Source organism: Scyliorhinus torazame, chromosome 1 (assembly GCF_047496885.1).
Source record: "Scyliorhinus torazame isolate Kashiwa2021f chromosome 1, sScyTor2.1, whole genome shotgun sequence".
Classification (NCBI taxonomy): domain Eukaryota; kingdom Metazoa; phylum Chordata; class Chondrichthyes; order Carcharhiniformes; family Scyliorhinidae; genus Scyliorhinus; species Scyliorhinus torazame.
In genome coordinates, this window is record NC_092707.1 from 280,535,371 (window position 1) to 280,555,880 (window position 20,510).

At 45.2% G+C, this 20,510-nt stretch overlaps 1 protein-coding gene across 2 annotated transcripts in view; it reads right to left on the reverse strand.

Moving 5' to 3' along the window:
- Positions 1-20,510, reverse strand: part of kif16ba (kinesin family member 16Ba) — a 251,726-nt gene that overhangs the window by 159,657 nt on the left and 71,559 nt on the right. For both annotated transcript variants that reach the window (XM_072506633.1, XM_072506629.1), the window contains exons 11-13: positions 18,366-18,431; positions 17,276-17,335; positions 5,402-5,521 (exon numbers count right to left, since the gene is read on the reverse strand). In XM_072506633.1, the coding sequence (XP_072362734.1) occupies positions 5,402-5,521; positions 17,276-17,335; positions 18,366-18,431 (246 nt within the window). The remainder of the gene's footprint in view (positions 1-5,401; positions 5,522-17,275; positions 17,336-18,365; positions 18,432-20,510) is intronic.

Consider the following 20,510-nt stretch of genomic DNA (forward strand, 5'->3'; position numbering starts at 1 on the left):
CCCCAGCGAAAGAGGAAAATATCGGCGGCGGCGGCTGCAGCGCAAGGAATCGTCGACGAAAGGGACAGAAAGGGAGAAGACACAAGATGGCGGCGGAGAAAGCCCAGGCGACATGGGGGCCCGAGCAAGACGAATTTCTGAGACGGTGTGTGGAGCTACTAAAGAGGGAGGTGCTGACCCCGATGCTACAGGCAATTGAGGGGCTCAAGGAGGCACAAAGGACCCAGGAGACAGAGCTCCGCGTGGTGGAGCAGAAGGTGACGGATAATGAGGACGAGATCCTGGGCCTGGCGGTCAAAACACAGACGCACGAGGCGCTCCACAAAAAGTGTATTGAAAGGATTGAGGCCCTAGAAAACAGAGCGCGAAGGAAGAACCTTCGGATACTGGGTCTCCCTGAGGGAGTGGAAGGAGCGGACTGTGGAGCTTATGTAAGTACGATGCTAAGCTCATTGATGGGAGCTGAGGCCCCTGCGGGCCCCTTGGAGGTGGAGTGGGCACATCGGATCCCGGCGAGAAGACCAAAAGCGGGAGAACCACCCAGGGCGACAATCGTGCGATTTCACCGCCATAAAGATAGAGAAGAGGTCCTGAGATGGGCTAAAAAGGTGCGGAGTAGCAGATGGGAGAATGCAGTGGTACGGGTGTACCAGGATTGGAGTGCGGAGGTGGCGAGAAGGAGGGCGAGTTTTAACCGAGCCAAGGAGGTGTTACACAAAAAGGTGAAGTTCGGGATGCTGCAGACGGCACGACTATGGGTCACGTACCAGGAGAGACACCATTATTTCGATACGCCGGAAGAAGCATGGACCTTTATTAAAGAGGAGAAATTGGATCGGAACTGAGGGACTGATACTGTAGGGAATGTTATTGTTATTGTTATGGTTGATGTAAATAGAGAAGTAAATTGGGATGGGGGGAGACACTAGGAAATGTGGGCGCCGGTGAGGGGGGAAAGAAGGGACATAGGCGGAGAATGAGGAATGGGAGGGGGAGAGGAAAGGGAGCTGCGCCACAAGAGGCGGGTCAGATAAAGGGATGTTCCCGCGCCTGAAAGATTATGGCGGGAAGACAGGCGCAAGGCGGATGGGAGTTCCCCACACGGGGGGTCAAGGAGTGAGCAGGAGTAGCCGGGGTCAGTTGAAGTCAGCTGACTTGCGGAAGTAATATGGGGGGAGCACTCACGCTAGAAAGGGATCTAGCGGGGGGGGGGGGGACAACTGGGTTGCTGCTGCGGAAATTAAAAAGGAAATGGCTAAAGAGTGGGTGGACGGGGATGGTGTGCGACGCCGGGGAGCGAGTGGGAGCGCGGAGGCGGGATATGGGACTGGCCTAGAGAAGGTGATGGCTAGTCGACACGGGAGGGGGGCAGGTAGCCCCCTAGTGAGGCTGATCACGTGGAACGTGAGAGGCCTGAACGGACCGATTAAAAGGGCACGAGTGCTCGCGCACTTGAAAGGACTAAGGGCAGACGTGGCTATGCTCCAAGAGCCGCACCTGAAGGTGGCGGACCAAGTTAGGTTAAGGAAAGGATGGGTGGGACAGGTGTTCCACTCAGGACAAGATGCAAAGAATAGAGGGGTGGCCATATTGGTGGGGAAACGGGTAGCATTTGAAGCAAAGAACATCGTAGCAGATAGCGGAGGTAGATATGTAATGGTGAGTGGCAGGCTGGAGGGAATGGAGGTCGTGTTGGTTAATGTATATGCCCCGAATTGGGACGATGCGGGATTTATGAGACGGATGCTGGGTCGTATACCGGACCTGGAGGTAGGAAACTTGATATCGGGAGGGGACTTCAATACCGTGCTGGACCCAGTGCTAGATAGATCCAGATCAAAGACCGGAAGAAGGCCGGCAGCGGCCAAGGTGCCCAAGGGGTTTATGGACTAAATGGGGGGAGTGGATCCATGGCGATTTCTTAGACCGAGGGCCAGGGAGTTCTCCTTCTTCTCCCATGTCCATAAAGTGCACTCCCGGATAGATTTTTTTGTTCTGGGAAGGTCGTTGATCTCAAGGGTGGAAGAAGCTGAGTATTCAGCCATAGCGGTTTTGGATCATGCCCCACACTGGGTGGACCTGGAACTAGGAGAGGAAAGGGAGCAGAGAGCACTCTGGCGATTAGATGTGGGATTGATGGCGGACGAGGGAGTGTGTGGAAGAGTGCGGGGGTGTATTGAGAGATACCTGGAGGTCAATGACGACGGGGAGGTCAGTGTGGGAGTGGTATGGGAAGCACTAAAAGCGGTGGTCAGAGGAGAGCTGATCTCCATTGGGGCCCACAAAGGGAAAACAGAGGCCAAGGAAAGGGAAAGATTACTGGGGGAGATTTTAAGGGTGGACAGGGAATTTGCAGAGACCCCGGAGGAGGGACTGTACAGGGAGAGGAGACGACTCCAGACGGAGTTTGACCTCCTGACCACCAGAAAGGCGGAGGTGCTGTGGAGGAAGGCACAGGGGAGGAGGTATAAATATGGGGAAAAGGCTAGTCGCCTGCTGGCTCATCAGTTGCGAAAGAGGACAGCGGCGAGGGAGATAGGGGGAATTAGAGACGAAAAGGGAGCCACGGTGCGAAGAGCAGGGAAGATAAACGAGGTGTTCAAGACCTTTTATGAGGGACTGTATAGGTCCCAACCCCCAGAGGGAGAGGAGGGGATGCGGCAGTTCCTGGATCAATTGAGGTTCCCGAGGGTGGAGGAGCAGGAGGTGGAAGGCATGGGGGCACCGATTGGGGTGGACGAGGTTATTAAGGGGCTGGGGAGCATGCAAGCAGGGAAGGCTCCGGGACCAGACGGGTTCCCGGTGGAATTTTATAGAAAATACGTGGACTTGTTGGCCCCGTTGTTGGTGAGGACGTTCAATGAGGCCAGGTAAGGAGGGACTTTACCCCCGACAATGTCGGAGGCGACGATATCACTAATTCTGAAGAGGGATAAAGATCCGTTGCAGTGCGGGTCCTATAGACCTATTTCATTATTGAATGTGGACGCCAAATTGCTGGCAAAGGTACTGGCATCGAGGATAGAGGACTGTGTCCCGGGGGTGGTGCACGAAGACCAGACAGGGTTTGTAAAGGGGAGACAACTGAATGTCAACGTGCGACGACTATTAGGGGTGATAATGATGCCCCCAGTGGAGGGGGAGGCAAAGATAGTGGTGGCAATGGATGCAGAGAAGGCATTTGATAGGGTGGAGTGGGAGTATTTATGGGAGGTGTTAAGGAGGTTTGGGTTCGGGAACGGGTTTATTAGCTGGGTCAAACTTCTTTATGGGGCCCCAACGGCAAGTGTAGTCACGGGTCGGCAAAGATCGGAGTATTTCCGATTATATAGGGGAACAAGACAGGGATGCCCGCTATCTCCACTGTTGTTCGCGTTGGCAATTGAACCTCTGGCCATGGCGTTGAGAGACTCCAGGAAATGGAGAGGGGTGATTAGAGGGGGAGAAGAACACCGAGTCTCGCTATACGCGGATGACCTACTGTTCTTTGTGTCGGACCCAGCGGGGGGGGGGGGGGTGATAGAGGTTATGCAGATGTTGAGGGAGTTCGGAGATTTCTCGGGATATAGGCTTAACATGGGGAAGAGTGAACTATTCGTGATACACCCAGGGGACCAGAGTAGAGAGATAGAAGGCCTGCCTCTAAGGAAAGTGGAAAGAAACTTCCGATACCTGGGGATTCAGATCGCTAGGAGCTGGGGAACCTTGCACAGACTTAATCTGACACGATTGGTGGAACAAATGGAGGAGGACTTCAAGAGGTGGGACATGCAGCCTCTGTCGTTGGCGGGCAGAGTGCAGGCAATTAAGATGATGGTCCTCCCGAGGTTCTTATTTGTATTTCAATGTCTCCCTATACTAATCACTAAGACCTTTTTTTTTAAAATAGACAGGAGCATCACGAGCTTCGTGTGGGCAGGGAAAGTCCCGAGGGTAAGGAGGGGGTTCCTACAACGTAGCAGGGACAGAGGAGGATTGGCGCTACCGAATTTGGGCGACTACTATTGGGCCGCCAATGTGGCGATGATTCGTAAATGGATGATGGAGGGAGAGGGAGCGGCGTGGAAAAGACTGGAGAGAAAGTCCTGTAAAGGGACGAGCTTAGAGGCGCTGGTGACGGCGCCGCTACCGCTCTCACCAAAAAAGTTTACCACAAACCCGGTGGTGGCGGCAACATTGAATATCTGGGGACAATGGAGGCGACAGAGAGGTGTGCGGGGAGCCCTGGTGGGGTCCCCAATCAGGAACAACCATAGGTTTGCCCCAGGAAGAATGGATGGAGAATTTCAGAGCTGGCACCAGTTGGGAATTAGGAGGGTGGGAGATTTATTTATAGATGGGACGTTTGCAAGCTTGGGAGCATTGGAGGAAAAGTATAAGTTGCCCCGGGGAAACTTCCTTAGATATATGCAGGTGAGGGCGTTCACAAGACAACAGGTGAGGGAATTTCCGCTGCTCCCGGTACAGGGGATTCAGGACAGAGTGCTTTCGGGGGTGTGGGTTGGAGAGGGCAAGGTGTCAGAGATATACCGAGATGAGGGAAGAGGGGGAGGAGTTGGTGGGCGAATTAAAAGGAAAGTGGGAAGAAGAGCTAGGGGAGGAGATAGAGGAGGGTATGTGGGCTGATGCCCTAAGCAGGGTAAATTCCTCTTCCTCGTGCGCCAGGCTTAGCCTGATTCAATTCAAGGTGCTACATAGAGCACACATGACGGGAGAAAGACTGAGCAGGTTCTTTGGAGTGGAGGACAAGTGTGGGAGGTGCGGCGGAAGCCCGGCAAACCACACACATATGTTTTGGTCGTGCCCGGCACTGGAGGGGTATTGGAAGGGAGTGACGGGAGTGATTTCCAAGGTGGTGAAGGCCCGGGTCAAACCAGGCTGGGGGCTAGCTCTATTTGGAGTTGCGGACGAGCCGGGAGTGCAGGAGGCGAAAGAGGCCGACGTTGTGGCCTTTGCGTCCCTAGTAGCCCGGCGTAGGATTCTACTCATGTGGAAGGAGGCGAAACCCCCCGGACTGGAGGCCTGGGTAAACGATATGGCGGGGTTCATAAAACTGGAGCGGATAAAGTTTGCCCTGAGAGGATCGGCTCAAGGGTTCACCAGGCGTTGGCAGCCATTCCTCGACTACCTAGGGGAACGTTAGAGGGAAGACAGATGACCAGCAGCAGCAACCCAGGGGGGAGGGGTGGAAGTTTTAGTTTATGTTAAACGATTAGATTACCATGTTGATTAGCCATTTGTTTATTGTTAAACTTTCTTTACTGTTATGTTTGATCTGTAAAGGGAAAAAACTTTGATCGAAAAAATGTTCAATAAAGCATATATTTTTTTTAAAAGCTGTATTTGATCTGCTCAGAGATTATCAAATTTACACTACCTTGGTTACACAAATCATCCTTACCTTAAGGTGGTACAAAATAATTCCTGTACTTAGCAAGTCATCATCAATACCAATCAAATGAGGTAACTCGGAATCCAAAACCACACCAATTCCTTCTTTTCGAAGAGCTAACGTTTCTTCCTAAAATAATAAGAATGAAGATTGACGGTTAGAAACTGGACGATTATTATTTGCAAAACAGAGTGACTATTTAATATAATAATTCTACGACAGGGCCCATTTTCCAGCTGGCACATCGTGCTTCCTTTGTCACATCTAATTATTAGCAAAATCATAAACAAAGTTTTACTCGGTGCTATTCACCCAAGTAAATGCAGCTGGGATTCGAATTTCACATTCATAAAATAACATTCATCAGAGCTCAACTGAGATGGGACATCCTCGCCAAAAGATAGCAACCAAATCTGAAATCTCAAATGCACGACAGAAGCTACAAGAGAACAAGTGAAACCGACCTGTACAATATGTCTTACTTCAATGGGAACACTTGTAAAAAATGCTCACGTTTGGAGGTGTAAGGGGAAAATTCGGGACAACGGATCAAGACCATAAATCTTGGCTGACACTGTACCAGAAACAGGCAGGCAAAGAGTTAAATCAGATGGGTAGCACAAAAAGACCACACTTAAAAAGCACAGACACAGATCCTATCAGGACAATAAAGTATTCTCAATCAATACAAAGCCTGCATTTAACACCTCGTTATGAAACCCGGAACATATCTCAACCGCCACCCAAAAGCCATCACCATTTAATCTAGTTAAAGGGAGCTCTATTGTGAACCTAAATAAATCTTATTAAAATGCATGGTATTGACGTCAGAACCAGGAAGCCCGCGAAAAACTATGGATGAATGAAATCATGAATGAATGGGCTGTGAAGTGGGAACCGGTAATGGCCCACTGAAACTAACCTACGATAAAACCTTCCTGAATAAGCCCGCCAAGAATCATGTCTGCAGGGTAAACCTGTAAATATGCATGAACCCCCAAAAGCCCGCCAAAACTTGTAAGAAATCTGTACTATACAAGATAAAGCCTTTCTGTATGTATTTTGAGTTCAGTGTGGACCGTGCTGTCTTTTAACGCCGGCCCGCTGTTCTCCCTGGAGCTTCAGACAATAAACCCGGTCTTGCGATTCAAATTTCTGACTCAGGCTGACTTTTTCCCTGCAACAAATGGCGCTGCGAACACGGGTCTGATTTCGGACTTTCTGGCCGGAGGCCACGGCACAGAGGTCGGGGTCAGATTTCCAACGAATCTGGAAAAACAGTCAGAACGGATACAAGACACAGTTTAAACAAAAGGTATCTTTGGGGAAATTTGGGGTTCTTACATTTAAATTTGGGGAACGGGATTCTAAATTTGGAGTTCTTAAATTTGGGGGAACGGGAATCCTGACTAAGTATGGTAACTGGTTAAAATATAAGTTAACTTACAGAAACTTTTAATTCCGGAGCAAGTGAGTTTTACTCAAGGTGAAGGGTCAAGGAACCCAGAGGTAAAGGTCGGAGCAACCTCAGAAAACAGGTAAGTAATTATTGTTTAAAAGTTTTCCATACAATAAGGAACAGAGCTAAAAGTAAAATCCAGTATTAGTGAAATTGACAGGGTAAGAAGTAAGTGATCACAGGGTGTAGATTCAAAGTAAGATAAACCACATGCTGATAACTGTTGTAACTAACCCATGTATTGTGTATAGAAAGCACTACCTGTGTCCCTAAGCAAAGGACAGTGTCTGTCTCAAAACTTTGCCTTGGACTGGCTGTTAAGAGGAGAAATCTCCCACGCGAAGGTCAGGATTTGAAGTAGGAATTGAGACACAAGGGCACTTGGAGTGAAGGACACGGGTGGTGGAAATCCCGTAACCAAAAAGACCCTGTAGTGGCGAACAACGCAGGGTCGAAAAAGGGTTACTAACTTACAGGGGCTTTGCTGATAAGTATAGTGTTGTGGTGAGGAATAGGAGATCGATCCCCTCTGATCAAAAGACCCACGTTTTATGCGGCAATCGTTACGGGGACCTGCGAATTTTGTGTCACAACTCTGTTCATCTATGTGGAACACCGTCTGAATAGCAGGTGGCCAGGGGGCCAAGGATCAGCCTTGTTAGGTGCAGGCGGTGGCCAAGCGGGAGGTGCTGGAAGATGTCTGACTTGGGGTGATTCCAATGTGTCTGCTGCCCTTGTCCATGCTGCCTAAGGAGCCTTGGTGAGTTTCTGCAGTGTATCTTGAAGATGGTACACACTGCTGCCACTGTACATCGGTTGTGGAGGGATTGAATGTTTGTACTTGAAGATGGTACACACTGCTGCCACTGTACATCGGTTGTGGAGGGATTGAATGTTTGTGGATGGGAGCTCAATCAAACAGACTGCTTTGTCCTGGAGGGCGTCAAGCTTCTCGAGTGTTGTTGGAGCTGCACGTATCCAAGCAAGTACAGCTTTTTCCATCACACACCTGACTTGTGCCTTGTAGATGGACAGGCTTTGGGGAGTCAGGTGGCGATTTACTTGCCACAAGATTCCTAGTCTCTAACCTCCTCTTGTATCCACAGTATGTATATGGCTCGTCCAGTTCAGTTTCTGGTCAATGGTAATCCCCAGAATGTTGACAGTGGGGAGATTCAGCAATGGTAATGTCATTGAATGTGAATTTGCTATGAATAGAAAATGTACAGTTTGAGGAAAAAAGATCATTGATATGTGAATATAGAAAAAATCAAAGGAGTTGAGATGGCATCTTAACTGTGATGGGAACGTTTAAGTGACAGATTGTCTAATATGTTACATAAAGATGTTTCTTCACAGTACAGTTCAGTTCATAGCCATTGAACATGGGCTCCTCCATTACAATATGTTTTTGTTTACATGATAAACATGTGAAACAATTTTACCAGGACAATGACATCTCAGATATGCTAAACAAAAGCAATCAAGTAAAGAAAGAATGTATATTGATCTGGCATCTTTCATAACCTTTGGTAATCAAACCATCTTATTGCCGAATCATTGCGATTGAAGGACGGTAACATTCTTTGACAGCCTTCCATCCCCGGAGATGATGGTTTGTGCCTTGATGATCAACTCTTGTGTTAAGCATCGCATGTGTCGCCAGGAACTGTATACTGACATGGCATTTGCTGCAGACTAAGATAGTGAGCTGCGATGGTGTAGGTTTCTGTTAGGGCAGTCACTTGTTACGTAAACAAATGGAGAAGCCAATTTTGTACTTGGCAAGGTCCCACAGGCACAAAACGAAATGGAGCAGAGATCGGTTTCAGGGGTTGGCTGAAGCATAAATAAATAAAAGGCGCTAGGATACTGCCTTTCTTTCTTTTAAAAGGTTTTTTTTTTTTTTTTTTTTTTACAAGCACCCTAGCAGGGTAAAGTCTAACTGTGCACAGTGCGAAATGCTCCAAATGATGTTTGAGTCAGTGAGCCCCTGTAAATAATTTTTTTTACATTAATGACGAGTACTCTAATTAGGACAAGGGTGCGTATACTAATTATGCAAGCAATTTAGAACCAAATTTTTTCAGACTTTCAGAAAGGTCCAAGAGTTACAACTTTACCAAATCTCTAATTGTTTACCAGCAAATGCAGTCTTGAATGCTTAATGATTGAAGGTAATGACATTTATTCTCTACTGTATTTCAAACACTGAACATCTGCAGCATTCAACCAGCAATCAGTTCCCCAATCATATTTTGCACAGACATTCATACATAACAATGTATCAATGTAAAATCAGAAAATAAAATGAGACAACTGAATATGAATCAAATAGATCAAATAAAAGTACGTCATACACTGATGTACACGTCTCTTTATCTTGGTGAATGTCAAAACAAATGTAAATTCTACTTCATCATAGCGACACTGGTAACAGATAATCTGCATCCAACAAAGATGTTAATTGGTCTCATACTTCTAGGGAATGAATCAACCGTAGCTTGAGAGATTTTGGATCTGAAACACATGTCACCCTAGGTTCAAATGGAAATCAAACTACAGACTCAAACCACTGACTTACCAAACATTTGTGGTACTTGTACAAAAAAAGGCTGCTTCCTTGAAAATGAATCCAGCTTTGACAGATGTTGCACAATGAGAGTAGGCAAAAATCTTGCAACCTAGCGATGTGCCAATGAACTACTACAATGAATGATGACATTTCCCATGCGTGTTAATGGATTGTTTTCAGATACGGTTACAATACCTCACCACTCTTTACAAGTGGGATTTTTTTAATAAGCACTGTGTATTAAGAAAATGAGATCAACAATACAACCCCGAAGGTCTAGAAAAGCACATTTTCTTCAGAAGCTTTTTACCTTTACCAATGCTTTAGGCTATATCACCCTCGTTCATCACAGGAACCCATTAGAGAATCTGTTAGAAGTTATATTAGGAAAACCGAAGTTTTCTGTAAATAACTCATCACAATCAAAGCCAGTGCTGGGGTACTAAGACCACATAGGCATCAATAATACTTTGGAAATGTATGTCAATTTAAAAGGTGGCTGCAGCATCTAAAAATCCATAACTAAGTTTATAAAATAAGTCACTGGGCAGAATTGGACAGCCCTCCCGCTGCGATATGGCTGTGAATTTCCAACCCCAAAGTTGTACAAGAAAATTACAATTGGAAACTTAAGAAATCTGGCTTACTATATTTTAAAAGCAATTAATTGCAGCAATAATTTTTTTTAAATGAAGTGGTGCTTTCCTAGAATATTTTTATACAAAAGCTTTAACCCTTGGGAAATATTCTGCTTAAATATATTTTAGGTATAAATGATATTAACAACTCACAAAAATTAAAAATTATTTCCTTTGAATCAACGGATAGCGGCATTTCTAAACAGTTAGCAACTTTTCCACACATCTCTAAATACTTGGTCTGTTTGGCAATTTTCTCTTTAAGCTACGTAACAACCTGAAAATTCTCACCCAGACCTTGTGCAAGTCGGCAGTTTAAATTACCATGTACTCTCAACTCCGCAAAAAAATTAATATGGCCGCACATTTAAACAAATTGTCACGCATTCCCAAAATAATTAGAGGGCACTTTGTTGTCAGGAACGTAACATTATTCCATTACCAGCATGCTTTGTGAAGTGCTGTACAGCATATTGCATAATGACCTGTGCAAAATTAAATCTTTGTTTCCTTTTAAAAACTAGATCTCATTTTAGGTCAGAAATTCTGACGAAGATTCACTGACCTGAAATGCTAACTCAATTTCTCTTTCCACAAATGCTGCCAGACCCGATAACCATTTCCAACATTTTGTTTTTATTTCAGATTTCCAGCAGCTGCAGTATTTTGCTCTCGTCTCACATCAGGTCAAATCTTTCTCGAGGAATTGAATCAAGTTCACTATCTACATCTATTTCAGTAATTAACAGCCTCTGAAGTGCTATGAGAGGAGGGGGAGTTCAGAATGAGAAACAAATTGAGGTGGCGGTTTTTAACCTACGTAACTGACACCTGCAGAGGTCTACGCAGCATGAGGATTTACCCATTACAAAATAAGGTCAATGGCAAGAAAGATGCCTCCGCAACATAGGAGTTAAGATTTTTTTCATTAATGAGCATACTGGTGCAATCTAAATAAATTCAGATTTGTTTAATTATGTTAACAAGTGGATACTGTTACATCAACTGGAAAGAATCTGTTTTCTGAACTTTGCATAAAGAGAATGAACAAATTTCTGATTCAACAGGAAGGAAGAGGACATGGGCTGAGTGACAAAGGAGGACTGGACCATGCACACTGAAATACTAGCCCAATACCAGAGGCACTATGCTACAAGTGAATGAGTTATGAAAGAGGCAAGGTACATGAGCACTGAGGAATCAAAGTTAATCTCAGTGGGTTATATCTGGAAAATAATTTGTAAACAAACAGTGGTACATTTCATTACTGTACATACATAATAGGAAGTGTGGCTATGTTTTTTTGTATTCTTTCATGAGATGTGGGCATCGTTGGCTAGGCCAGCATTTATTGCCCATCACTAATTGCCCTTAAGGTGATGGTGAGCTGCCTTTTTGAACTGTTGCAGTCCATGTAGTGTAGGTACGCTTAGTGTGTTGTTGAGAGGGAGTACCAGGAGCTTGACCTAGCGACAGTACAAAAAATGGCAATATATTTCCAAATGATGATGGTGAGTGACTTGAAGGAAAACTTCTAGAAGGTGGTGTTCCCATTTGTCTGTTGACCTTGTCCTCCCAGATGGTCATGGTTGTGGGTTTGAAAGGTGCTACCTAAGGAGCCTTGGTGAGTTCCTGCAGTGCATCTTGTAGATGGTACAAACTACTGCTACTGTTTGTCAATGATGGAAGGAGTGAATGTTTGTGGTGCAGAGTAATGTTGGAGCTACACTCATCCATGGAATGAGAACAGGAAGCAACAAGTGCAGTTATAATTATAATCCATCTTACGCTTGAAAAAGGACACATATTCATGCAGCACCTTAATGACCATTAGATGTTCCAAAATGATTTACAGCCAATTAACTACTTCTGAAGTGTAGTCACTGTTGTAATCATAGAATCATAAAATTCCCGTTGCAGAAGGAGTATTCTCCCATCGAGTCCGCAGCGACACTCTGAATGAGCACCCCACCCAGCACCCCCCCCTAACTTGCTCATCCTTGTACACTAAGATTAAATTTAGCAAAGCCAATCTACCTAACCTGCATATCGTTGGACTGTGGGAGGAAACCGGAGCATCCGGAGGAAACCCATGCAGATACGGGAAGAATGTGCAAACTCCACAGTCACTCCAAAGCCGGAATTGAACCTGGGATCCTGGCACTGTGAGGCAATAGTGCTAATCACTGTAATGTAGGAAATACAGGAGCCAATTTGCACACAGCAAACTCTCACACACAACAAGGTGATAATGACCAGATAATCTGTATTTTGTGATGTTGATCAAGAGGTAAATTTAGCGTGAACACGAGGGGAACTCTCCTGCTCTTTTTTGAAACAGTGCACGGGATTTTTTTGTTTTGTTTTGTTTTTAAATTTAGAGTACCCAATTTTTTTTCAATTAAGGGGCAATTTAGCATGGCCAATCCACCTAGCCTGCACATCTTTGGGTTGTAGGGGTGAAACCCATGCAGACACGGGGAGAATGTGCAAACTCCACAGGACAGTGACCCAGGGCCGGGATTTGAACCCGGGTCCTCAGCGCCGCCGTCCCAGTGCCATGGGATCTTTAACATCAACCAGAGATGGCTGACAGGGTCTCGCACTCATTATTCTCAGCTTCGTCTGTTCCATCAACAATGGCAAGTTTTCCAGCCACTAGTTCCTTGTCCTTGGGAATGGTCTGCCGAAATCCCTCTGCTTTCCCACACTTTGCAGGCCTTTGCCATGATTTCACCCATGATCCACCATCGTTACAACATCCAGCCAACCGGAGTCTACATTTGACTCGCAGAAATGCAAATGAAATTTTGTATTTATATATGTACTTCCAGAACTTAGGTATTTTCAAAGTCCTAATTACACAGAATATACAGAACATTAACAGGCCATTCAGCCCAACCTGTCTATGCTGACATTTTACACTCCACTCATGCATTCACCAATCCTTCCTCATCTAACTCTAACAGTCGAACACTCTATTCCCCTCTCCCATCTGCTTTTGAAGTTTCCCTTTGAGTTGTGCTTTAGTTGTGTCGGCATCACCCATATTCTGCCAACATTTATCTCAGCAGAGATAGCTAAACCAGACAACTATTTGCTTCAATACACCCTGTGGTACAAGTTCCACATTCTCGCCACTGAGTAAGCAAGTTACCCCTGGTGATTTCCAGGCATTATTGATGACCCTCAGTTTTGTTATTTGCCACAAGTCGATACACTCTGGGCTGGATTCTCGGTCCCGGGATGCCCGAAGCGGATTTCACGATGGGTCAGAAAATCAGGGCAAAATTGGGGCGCCGATCCGAAGTAAAGCTCAGATCCCCCCAATGGCTGCGGGATCGAGGTTCACGGCCATGCGCCAGTGGGATGATTCAACAAATGCAAATGGGTCTGAATAACCCATTTGCATCTCTTTAGCAGTCCCAGCACCAGAGTCTCCGGCCCTCTGATTCTCTGGTCCCCTGGGCCAACGGTCATGTGGGTGCGACTCACTTCTGGTATTTACCAGCGTGGCCCTGACGTGGTAGGCCAAGGGAGTAACTCCTTAGGGGAGTTTCCCTCAGTCCATCTGAGACCCACCCCCCACAATGCAATACCTGCCCACCACTCCTTAAGCATCATTGCAATGCACTTCACACTCTTTGATGTGGTTGATGTTTGTAAACATTGGGGTTTCACCACTTAAGATTCACTCATCCATGAAGGGTGAAGAAAGAATCAAAGCTGCAGCTGGTTTGTGGAAGCTGGCCGGCCTCGGGAATTCACTATCAGGCCACCCGCTCGAAATGGCAACCTCATAGCGGGATTCCCTCGTATTGCTCACCATCTATAAATTTGCATGTGGGATCGGAAATCGGTTGCAATTCTCCTCTGGTGGGAGAACACAGAGTGGGAATCTCTGTCCAGCCGCACCAGATTTTTCAGCCCCCAATGGCGCGCCCCAGGGATTCTCCATCTCACCAGTCGACCAGTGGGCTTTCCCATTTTGAGCAGTCCCACACCTTGCTGCCAGCGCAATGGAGAATCTCGACAGTGGAGAATCCAGCCCATAGTCTAACCAAGGTTCTATACAGTTTAGCATAATGTCTTCCATGTTTCATAGAATCATACCGTTCTCTACAAGTAATTACCATTTCAGTTAATGATAAAGTACATAACTCAGGATATTGTAAACTGCATTGTAATGTTTTTTTCCAAATGTGTCTGCCTTCGCTCTCCGTAATAGCCCACATGTAGGGAACATGGCAACAAATTTGCACACAACAATCTCCCACAAACAGAACTGGATAACGACCAGGTAGTTTGCTTTTAGTGATGTTGGTTGAGGGGTAAATATTGGCCAAAATACCATGGAGAGTTCCCCTGGCTCTTCCTCAACAGAGCGACAAGATCTTTTACATTTATCTGAAGGGGCAGATGGAGTCTTAGTTTCATATTACATTTGAAATGCAAAAAGCCCAAACTTCTAGAAATCCATTAATCTGGGCATGGCCTTTTAGAAATTCTGATAAACGGTCGTCTTCTCCTAAAACTTTAACTCTGTTCTCTCTCCACAGAGGCTGCTTGGCCTACTGAATATTTCCAGTACTTTTTTTATTTCGGATTTCTAGCACCCGCAGTAGATTCCCCACACATTTTTCTCCAAATGTTAATCAAAAATTCATAAGCAAGCAATTTATTAAATGAATGCTTGAAGGAAAATATCAGGAACAGTGTGCAACTTGAAATTAAACATTTTATGGCCAACATTTTATCTATTAATCTGTGAAGCTTACCTCATTTGCACACACTGATTAAACAACTAGTTATTAGCACTCCAATTTTCTCTCTACAAGTAATTACCATTTCAGTTAATGATATAGTACATAACTCAGGATATTGTAAACTGGATTGTAATGTTTTTTTCCAAATGTGTCTGCCTTAGCTCCCCGTAATAGCCCACATGTGAGTGAGAGGGTAATGAATTCACACCCAATTTGAGAGACCTGAGGACATGACCCAGTCTGACAATCCAGTGCAGTACCACGAAAATGCTCTACTCTTGGGAGGTGACATCCTTTTGGATGAGACATTAAACTGAGGTCCCATTTCCCCTCTCAGGTGGATGGCAAGGTTACTGGGATTCAGTTCAGAGCAAAGTGGGGAGCATCCAACAGTAAAGCACTAAAGATGATGATAGGCAGGAGGGGTGGACTGCATGGCTGAGGCGGTGATTCAATAGGTCCTACCTATGAAAAGTCAAGATGGAAAGGCAGAGCTAAGATGGTGGGACAGTTGCGGATTCAAAGAGATTTGGTGAAGTAAAATTAGTGTATTGCAAATTTGGTAGGCTATGCTATTCTTCAAATATATTGTGGCAACACATTAATACCTTCACTGTCATCCAGATAACATTTTGGATACCATCTTTTATTTGCATGGGTGACTGTCAACAATCTAAGATACCTGGAGATTGAATTAAATCTAATATGATGGCTGCAATAAATTAGGAACTGCGAAGAAAAATCAGTATTTACATGATTTCATGTGATTTATAAAACTGAGCTTTCAACTTTCGAAGCAACAATTTAATATCTCAGAGTTCCTTTTAAACAGGTGCAGTGAACACAACACATTAAATGTTTTTAACCATTATTTCACGGTCACTGGATCAAAACCCTCCCTTACATAATTGTGGCAGTATCTACAACACATGGACTACTCCTGTTCAAGGTGGTGACGCATCAACACCTTCTCAGGTGCAAAATTGTTCGGACTTGACGGTGGCCTAGCCAGTGACACCCAGATCTCAAGAATTAAAAAGAAAATAACCATTTTATTGATCTTCAACAAATTATGGCAGAAAGTGAGTAGTTGAGTAACAGTGACACTCAATGCTTCGAAAAACCTCACACAAATAAGCTGAATTTTAACACTTACTTGCTTGGTTCAGCTGGCTAATACCTTCAACATTGGTTACCACAAATATATTTTGAATAAAGCTGTAATCCAAGTACTGAGTAGAAGTGATATTATTAGGGCAACACGGTGGCACAGTGGGTTAGCCCTGTTGCCTCACGGCACTAAGGTCCCAGGTTCGATCCTGGCTCTGGGTCACGGTCAGTGTGGAGTTTGCACATTCTCCCCGTGTCTGCGTGGGTTTCGCCCCCACAACTCAAAAATGTGCAGAGTAGGTGGATTGGCCACACTAAATTGCCCCTTAATTGGAAAAAATAATTGGGTAATCTAAATTAATTTAAAAAAAGAAGTGATATTATTTTCAGACTGTTATTGAATATCTCAAAAATATGTGCAATTGAAGCTATAAAAACTAGGGGCGCGTTCCAATGACCACGCTGCGCCGGAAAAGCAAATCACTGCGGCGCAGTGTGACCAATAAAAGCTGGGAGACCCCGTTCCCGGGATCTAACCCGCTCGCAAGATCCAACGCGATCTCGTGAGACGTTGCGATGCAAACCCTGCCCATTATGGCAGGATCACTTTTTGGCAAATCTGCGTATTAGAGCGAAGCAGGTAGTCTCACTCAAATCTGCAGATTCCCGAGGTACCCAAGGCTTTGGGATTCATCCCTTTCGCCGTCAAGAGACCTCGGGCAAGCGCCGTTCAGCACTGGTCCCCACAAACGGCGAACGGCACTCCTGGGGGTCTGCCAAGGAATCGGACGCCCCTAGAGCTGCATGCCCTTTGGGCAGGGTGGTGCCCTGGCAGTGTCAAGGTGCCCAATTGGCACTGCCAGGTTAGCACTGCCAAGGTGCCAAGCTGGCATTTTCTGCAAGCGCGATCGGACCGAGGGTGCCCTGCATGGTTGTTGCGGGGATGGGAGGTCGGGATTTCTGTCCTAGTGGCCGCGCCGGGGGGGGGGGGGGGGGCAGCAGGGTTGCCACTGCCCATTAGGGATTTAATTCCCTTGGGGTTCCCTGAGATCATGTTGGTGGGGTATCGCTAGATTTAGTTCCAGAAGTCAGGCCCCCCCCGCCCCCCCCCGAGTTTCCTTCATTAAATTCTGCCTTACCTATGTCATATGTGGGTTTAAGCTCAGTGCCAGATTAAATTAAGAGTTAGTTTAATTCATTGTTGGGTAAACTCCTTAGATTTCATAGCAAAATATCAGAATTCTTTTGTCATTAAATGTATGAATATTATTCAGGCAATCACCTGATTATGTACTTACCACAGGCAAAAAGCAAAATGCTTCATGGTAGACCTACCTTAAGGATATTTTGTGTTTCGTTCCATTTATTTGTCCACTCTTTGGTCAGTGCCTCTACCTATCAGGTAACAACAAAAGAAGCTTTTCAGACTTAAATAAATACATTTTCTCAGCACCACAATCTACTTCCCACAGATGCAGAACAGCTAGGGAGAAACAGGTTTCACCTGGAACTCTTTATGAAACAGCTATTAGAAGATACTCCATAGCAGTCCTGTTATTTCAGTGACCAAGCCAGGTAACCTGAAATCAGTGCTAAATATAGCATTTGTGAAAAACAAAATCCCGGAACAAGTGCAAAAAATTCAGGAGAACATCTCGCACCCACAAAGAGTTGTTTAATAGTTGATTTTGGAACAATAAAATCACAGCCGTAACAGAGTTTAAAAATCAAAATGATGTGGAACGCTGGTTTGAGATTCATTTTAATTCAGAACAGGGTGTGTTTAAAAATTGTGAATTTAATTACAATGCAAATGAAATAAAAATTATCGGTGTATTGCGCGAGAGAGGGGCGCAAAGGAGGGGTGGCACCAGTGGGGGGGGGGGGGTGCGAGAGGGGGCGGTGCCTAAGAGGAGGGTGGGAGACTGGTCAGGCGCAGGGCAGGGGACCGGGCACACGGCGAGAAAACTTGCGGGCGCCAGGCAAGAGCCAGTGCGCGAGAATACGAGGGCGCGAGAGAGTACGCGGATGCGAGAGTGCCCTTTTGTAACTTTTAACTTGCATTCTATTGCAAAGGAATATTGGATCACAGTCACAAATGATGTTGTTTGTGTTTTTCGCAAGATGAGGAGTTGGAAAAATATAAAATCAAGTCATGACAGAATGGATGAATTTGAAATGGAGACTAGATTATATTTACACCTCTGGCCAAATTATCCCACATCCTCTAATCCTGCTTCATATGTGGATTACACTTGGTCTTGTCTCCTGTTTAAACGCAATGGGAGAGCAACTACATTTTACACAGTTGAATCAAATGGTTGCTATCTCTGATGGAAATTCAATGCAATTTATGCAATTGGTGAATTAATTTGAAGTGGCATTTCTATACCAAAAGGAATACGCACAACATAATACTACTTACTCTAGCTTCATTCTGTTGAAGCTTCTCCTCCATACTTAAAGCTGTTGGAGAATCCAATAACGCAATCTGAAAGGAAAATATATTTGGCTGTGAGTATGTCTTACCCTGAAATGAGACAACATGGCAGAGGAACGTATAGCCTGCAGTGGAGAGCTCTAGCATCACACGCACAACTCACATATGCATCCGAACTGCTGCAAATATTCACATACAACTTGAATACTATGCATGTCAAAAGTCATACTATCATATCTCAAAACAATATAAGCTTCAGCATTATAATGTTTACGTTATCAAGAAAATGTTTATGGACTTCTGTTCGCAAGAGGATAATCCTTTTTCTGGGACAAGCAATAGAGGGAACTGTCTGGATAGAGGGAACTGTCTGGAAACATCCAACTACCTCGATGTTGACATTTTGCATGGTTAATTTTTCACAGCGATGTAACTTTTTCTGTACTCTGAGCCAAATTTGAAATTATCCCATATCTTTGATAATGTTGCAGGTGCCTGACAGACACGCTGCTTGGTTTTGGAACCAAGCAAACTATCGGATATGCCAAACAGATGTAAAAAGTCACCAGGGGCAGATCATAAACGCAAAACAAAATCTGACAGTCCAAAACTAATCATCTGCAAATGGTAGGTGGCCAGATTTTGCCCAAAGGATCTGCCCCACCTTGAGGAATGCTTTGTCCGGGCATCTTTTTAAAAAAAACACTCCAAATATTTCACACAGGAAATTCCCAATGATTACTTCTTGCTCTTCCTACTTGGTTGCTGTCATTTGGTTTGACTGCACCTTGAATAAGTGTACTGCTGCCATCTGTACCTGACTCTGCAATCGCCGAAGGTTCCATCAAGGCACCCTAATCTGCCTCCGAAGCAACTATGCCAACAACCACAGCTTCCATTTCCAATAAGCTTCTCATCGAACATGCTCAATGGGGCAGGAGCTTGTAATGGTACCAATCTCCTTTACATTCCCACTGACACAACAGCTACTGTTGAGCCTGCAGACTTCTCCACATTTTCCTCCATTATGCTCATCTACATTCACTGACCTCTTATCGTCCTATATTTTGTCATCCATCCATGATCCTCCCACAGTCCAAAGATATGCAGGTTGATGGATAGGAATGCTAAATTTCCCCTTCGTGTCCAGGAATATGCAGGTTATGTGGGGTTAAGGGGACAGGGAAGGGCTGGGCCTGGGTGGGGTGCTCTTTCAGAGGCCGGTGCAGACTCAATATAATAATCTTTATTGTCACAAGTAGGCTTACATTAACATTGCAATGAAGTTACTGTGAAAAGCCCCTAGTCGCCACAAGGGGCTTTTCACAGTAACTTCATTGAAGTCTACTCGTGACAATAAGCGATTTTGATTTTGATTTCATTTCATTTCATTCATTTCATTTTCATTCCGGCACTTGTTTGGGTACTGGGCTGCACTGCACTGTAGGGATTCTATAACTTATATGACCTTTCTACTCCCATGTTCTCAATCATTGACCAGGCCAGCTCGACTACATTGTTGCATCCCTCACCACGATCAAACTCCATTTCATTCTAGAAAAGTAATCTCACCAAATCACTTACAGATACAATTTCCAAATCCTAAGTGCAAAATCATTTGCCCTCAAGTTCATCAGTGTTTCTTTATCTTTTAGCTGCTTAACCACATCCTCATTTATACCTTTATGCCACGTGTTTATTAAAACATCAGCCATCTCCCATCCTAGTCAATCTGGTTGGTAACATTTTTATTTTCAGGGCGCGAGAATCATAGAATCATAGAATTTACAGTGCAGAAGGAGGCCATTCGGCCCATCGAGTCTGCACCGGCCCTTGGAAAGAGCACCCCACCCAAGGTCAACACCTCCACCCTATCCCCATAACTCAGCAACCCCACACAACACGAAGGGCAATTTTGGACACTAAGGGCAATTTATCATGGCCAATCAACCTAACCTGCACATCTTTGGACTGTGGAAGGAAACCGGAGCACCCGGAGGAAACCCACGCACACACGGGGAGGATGTGCAGACTCCGCACAGACAGTGACCCAAGCCGGAATCGAACCTGGGACCCTGGAGCTGTGAAGCAATTGTGCTATCCACAATGCTACCGTGCTGCTGAGAAGGG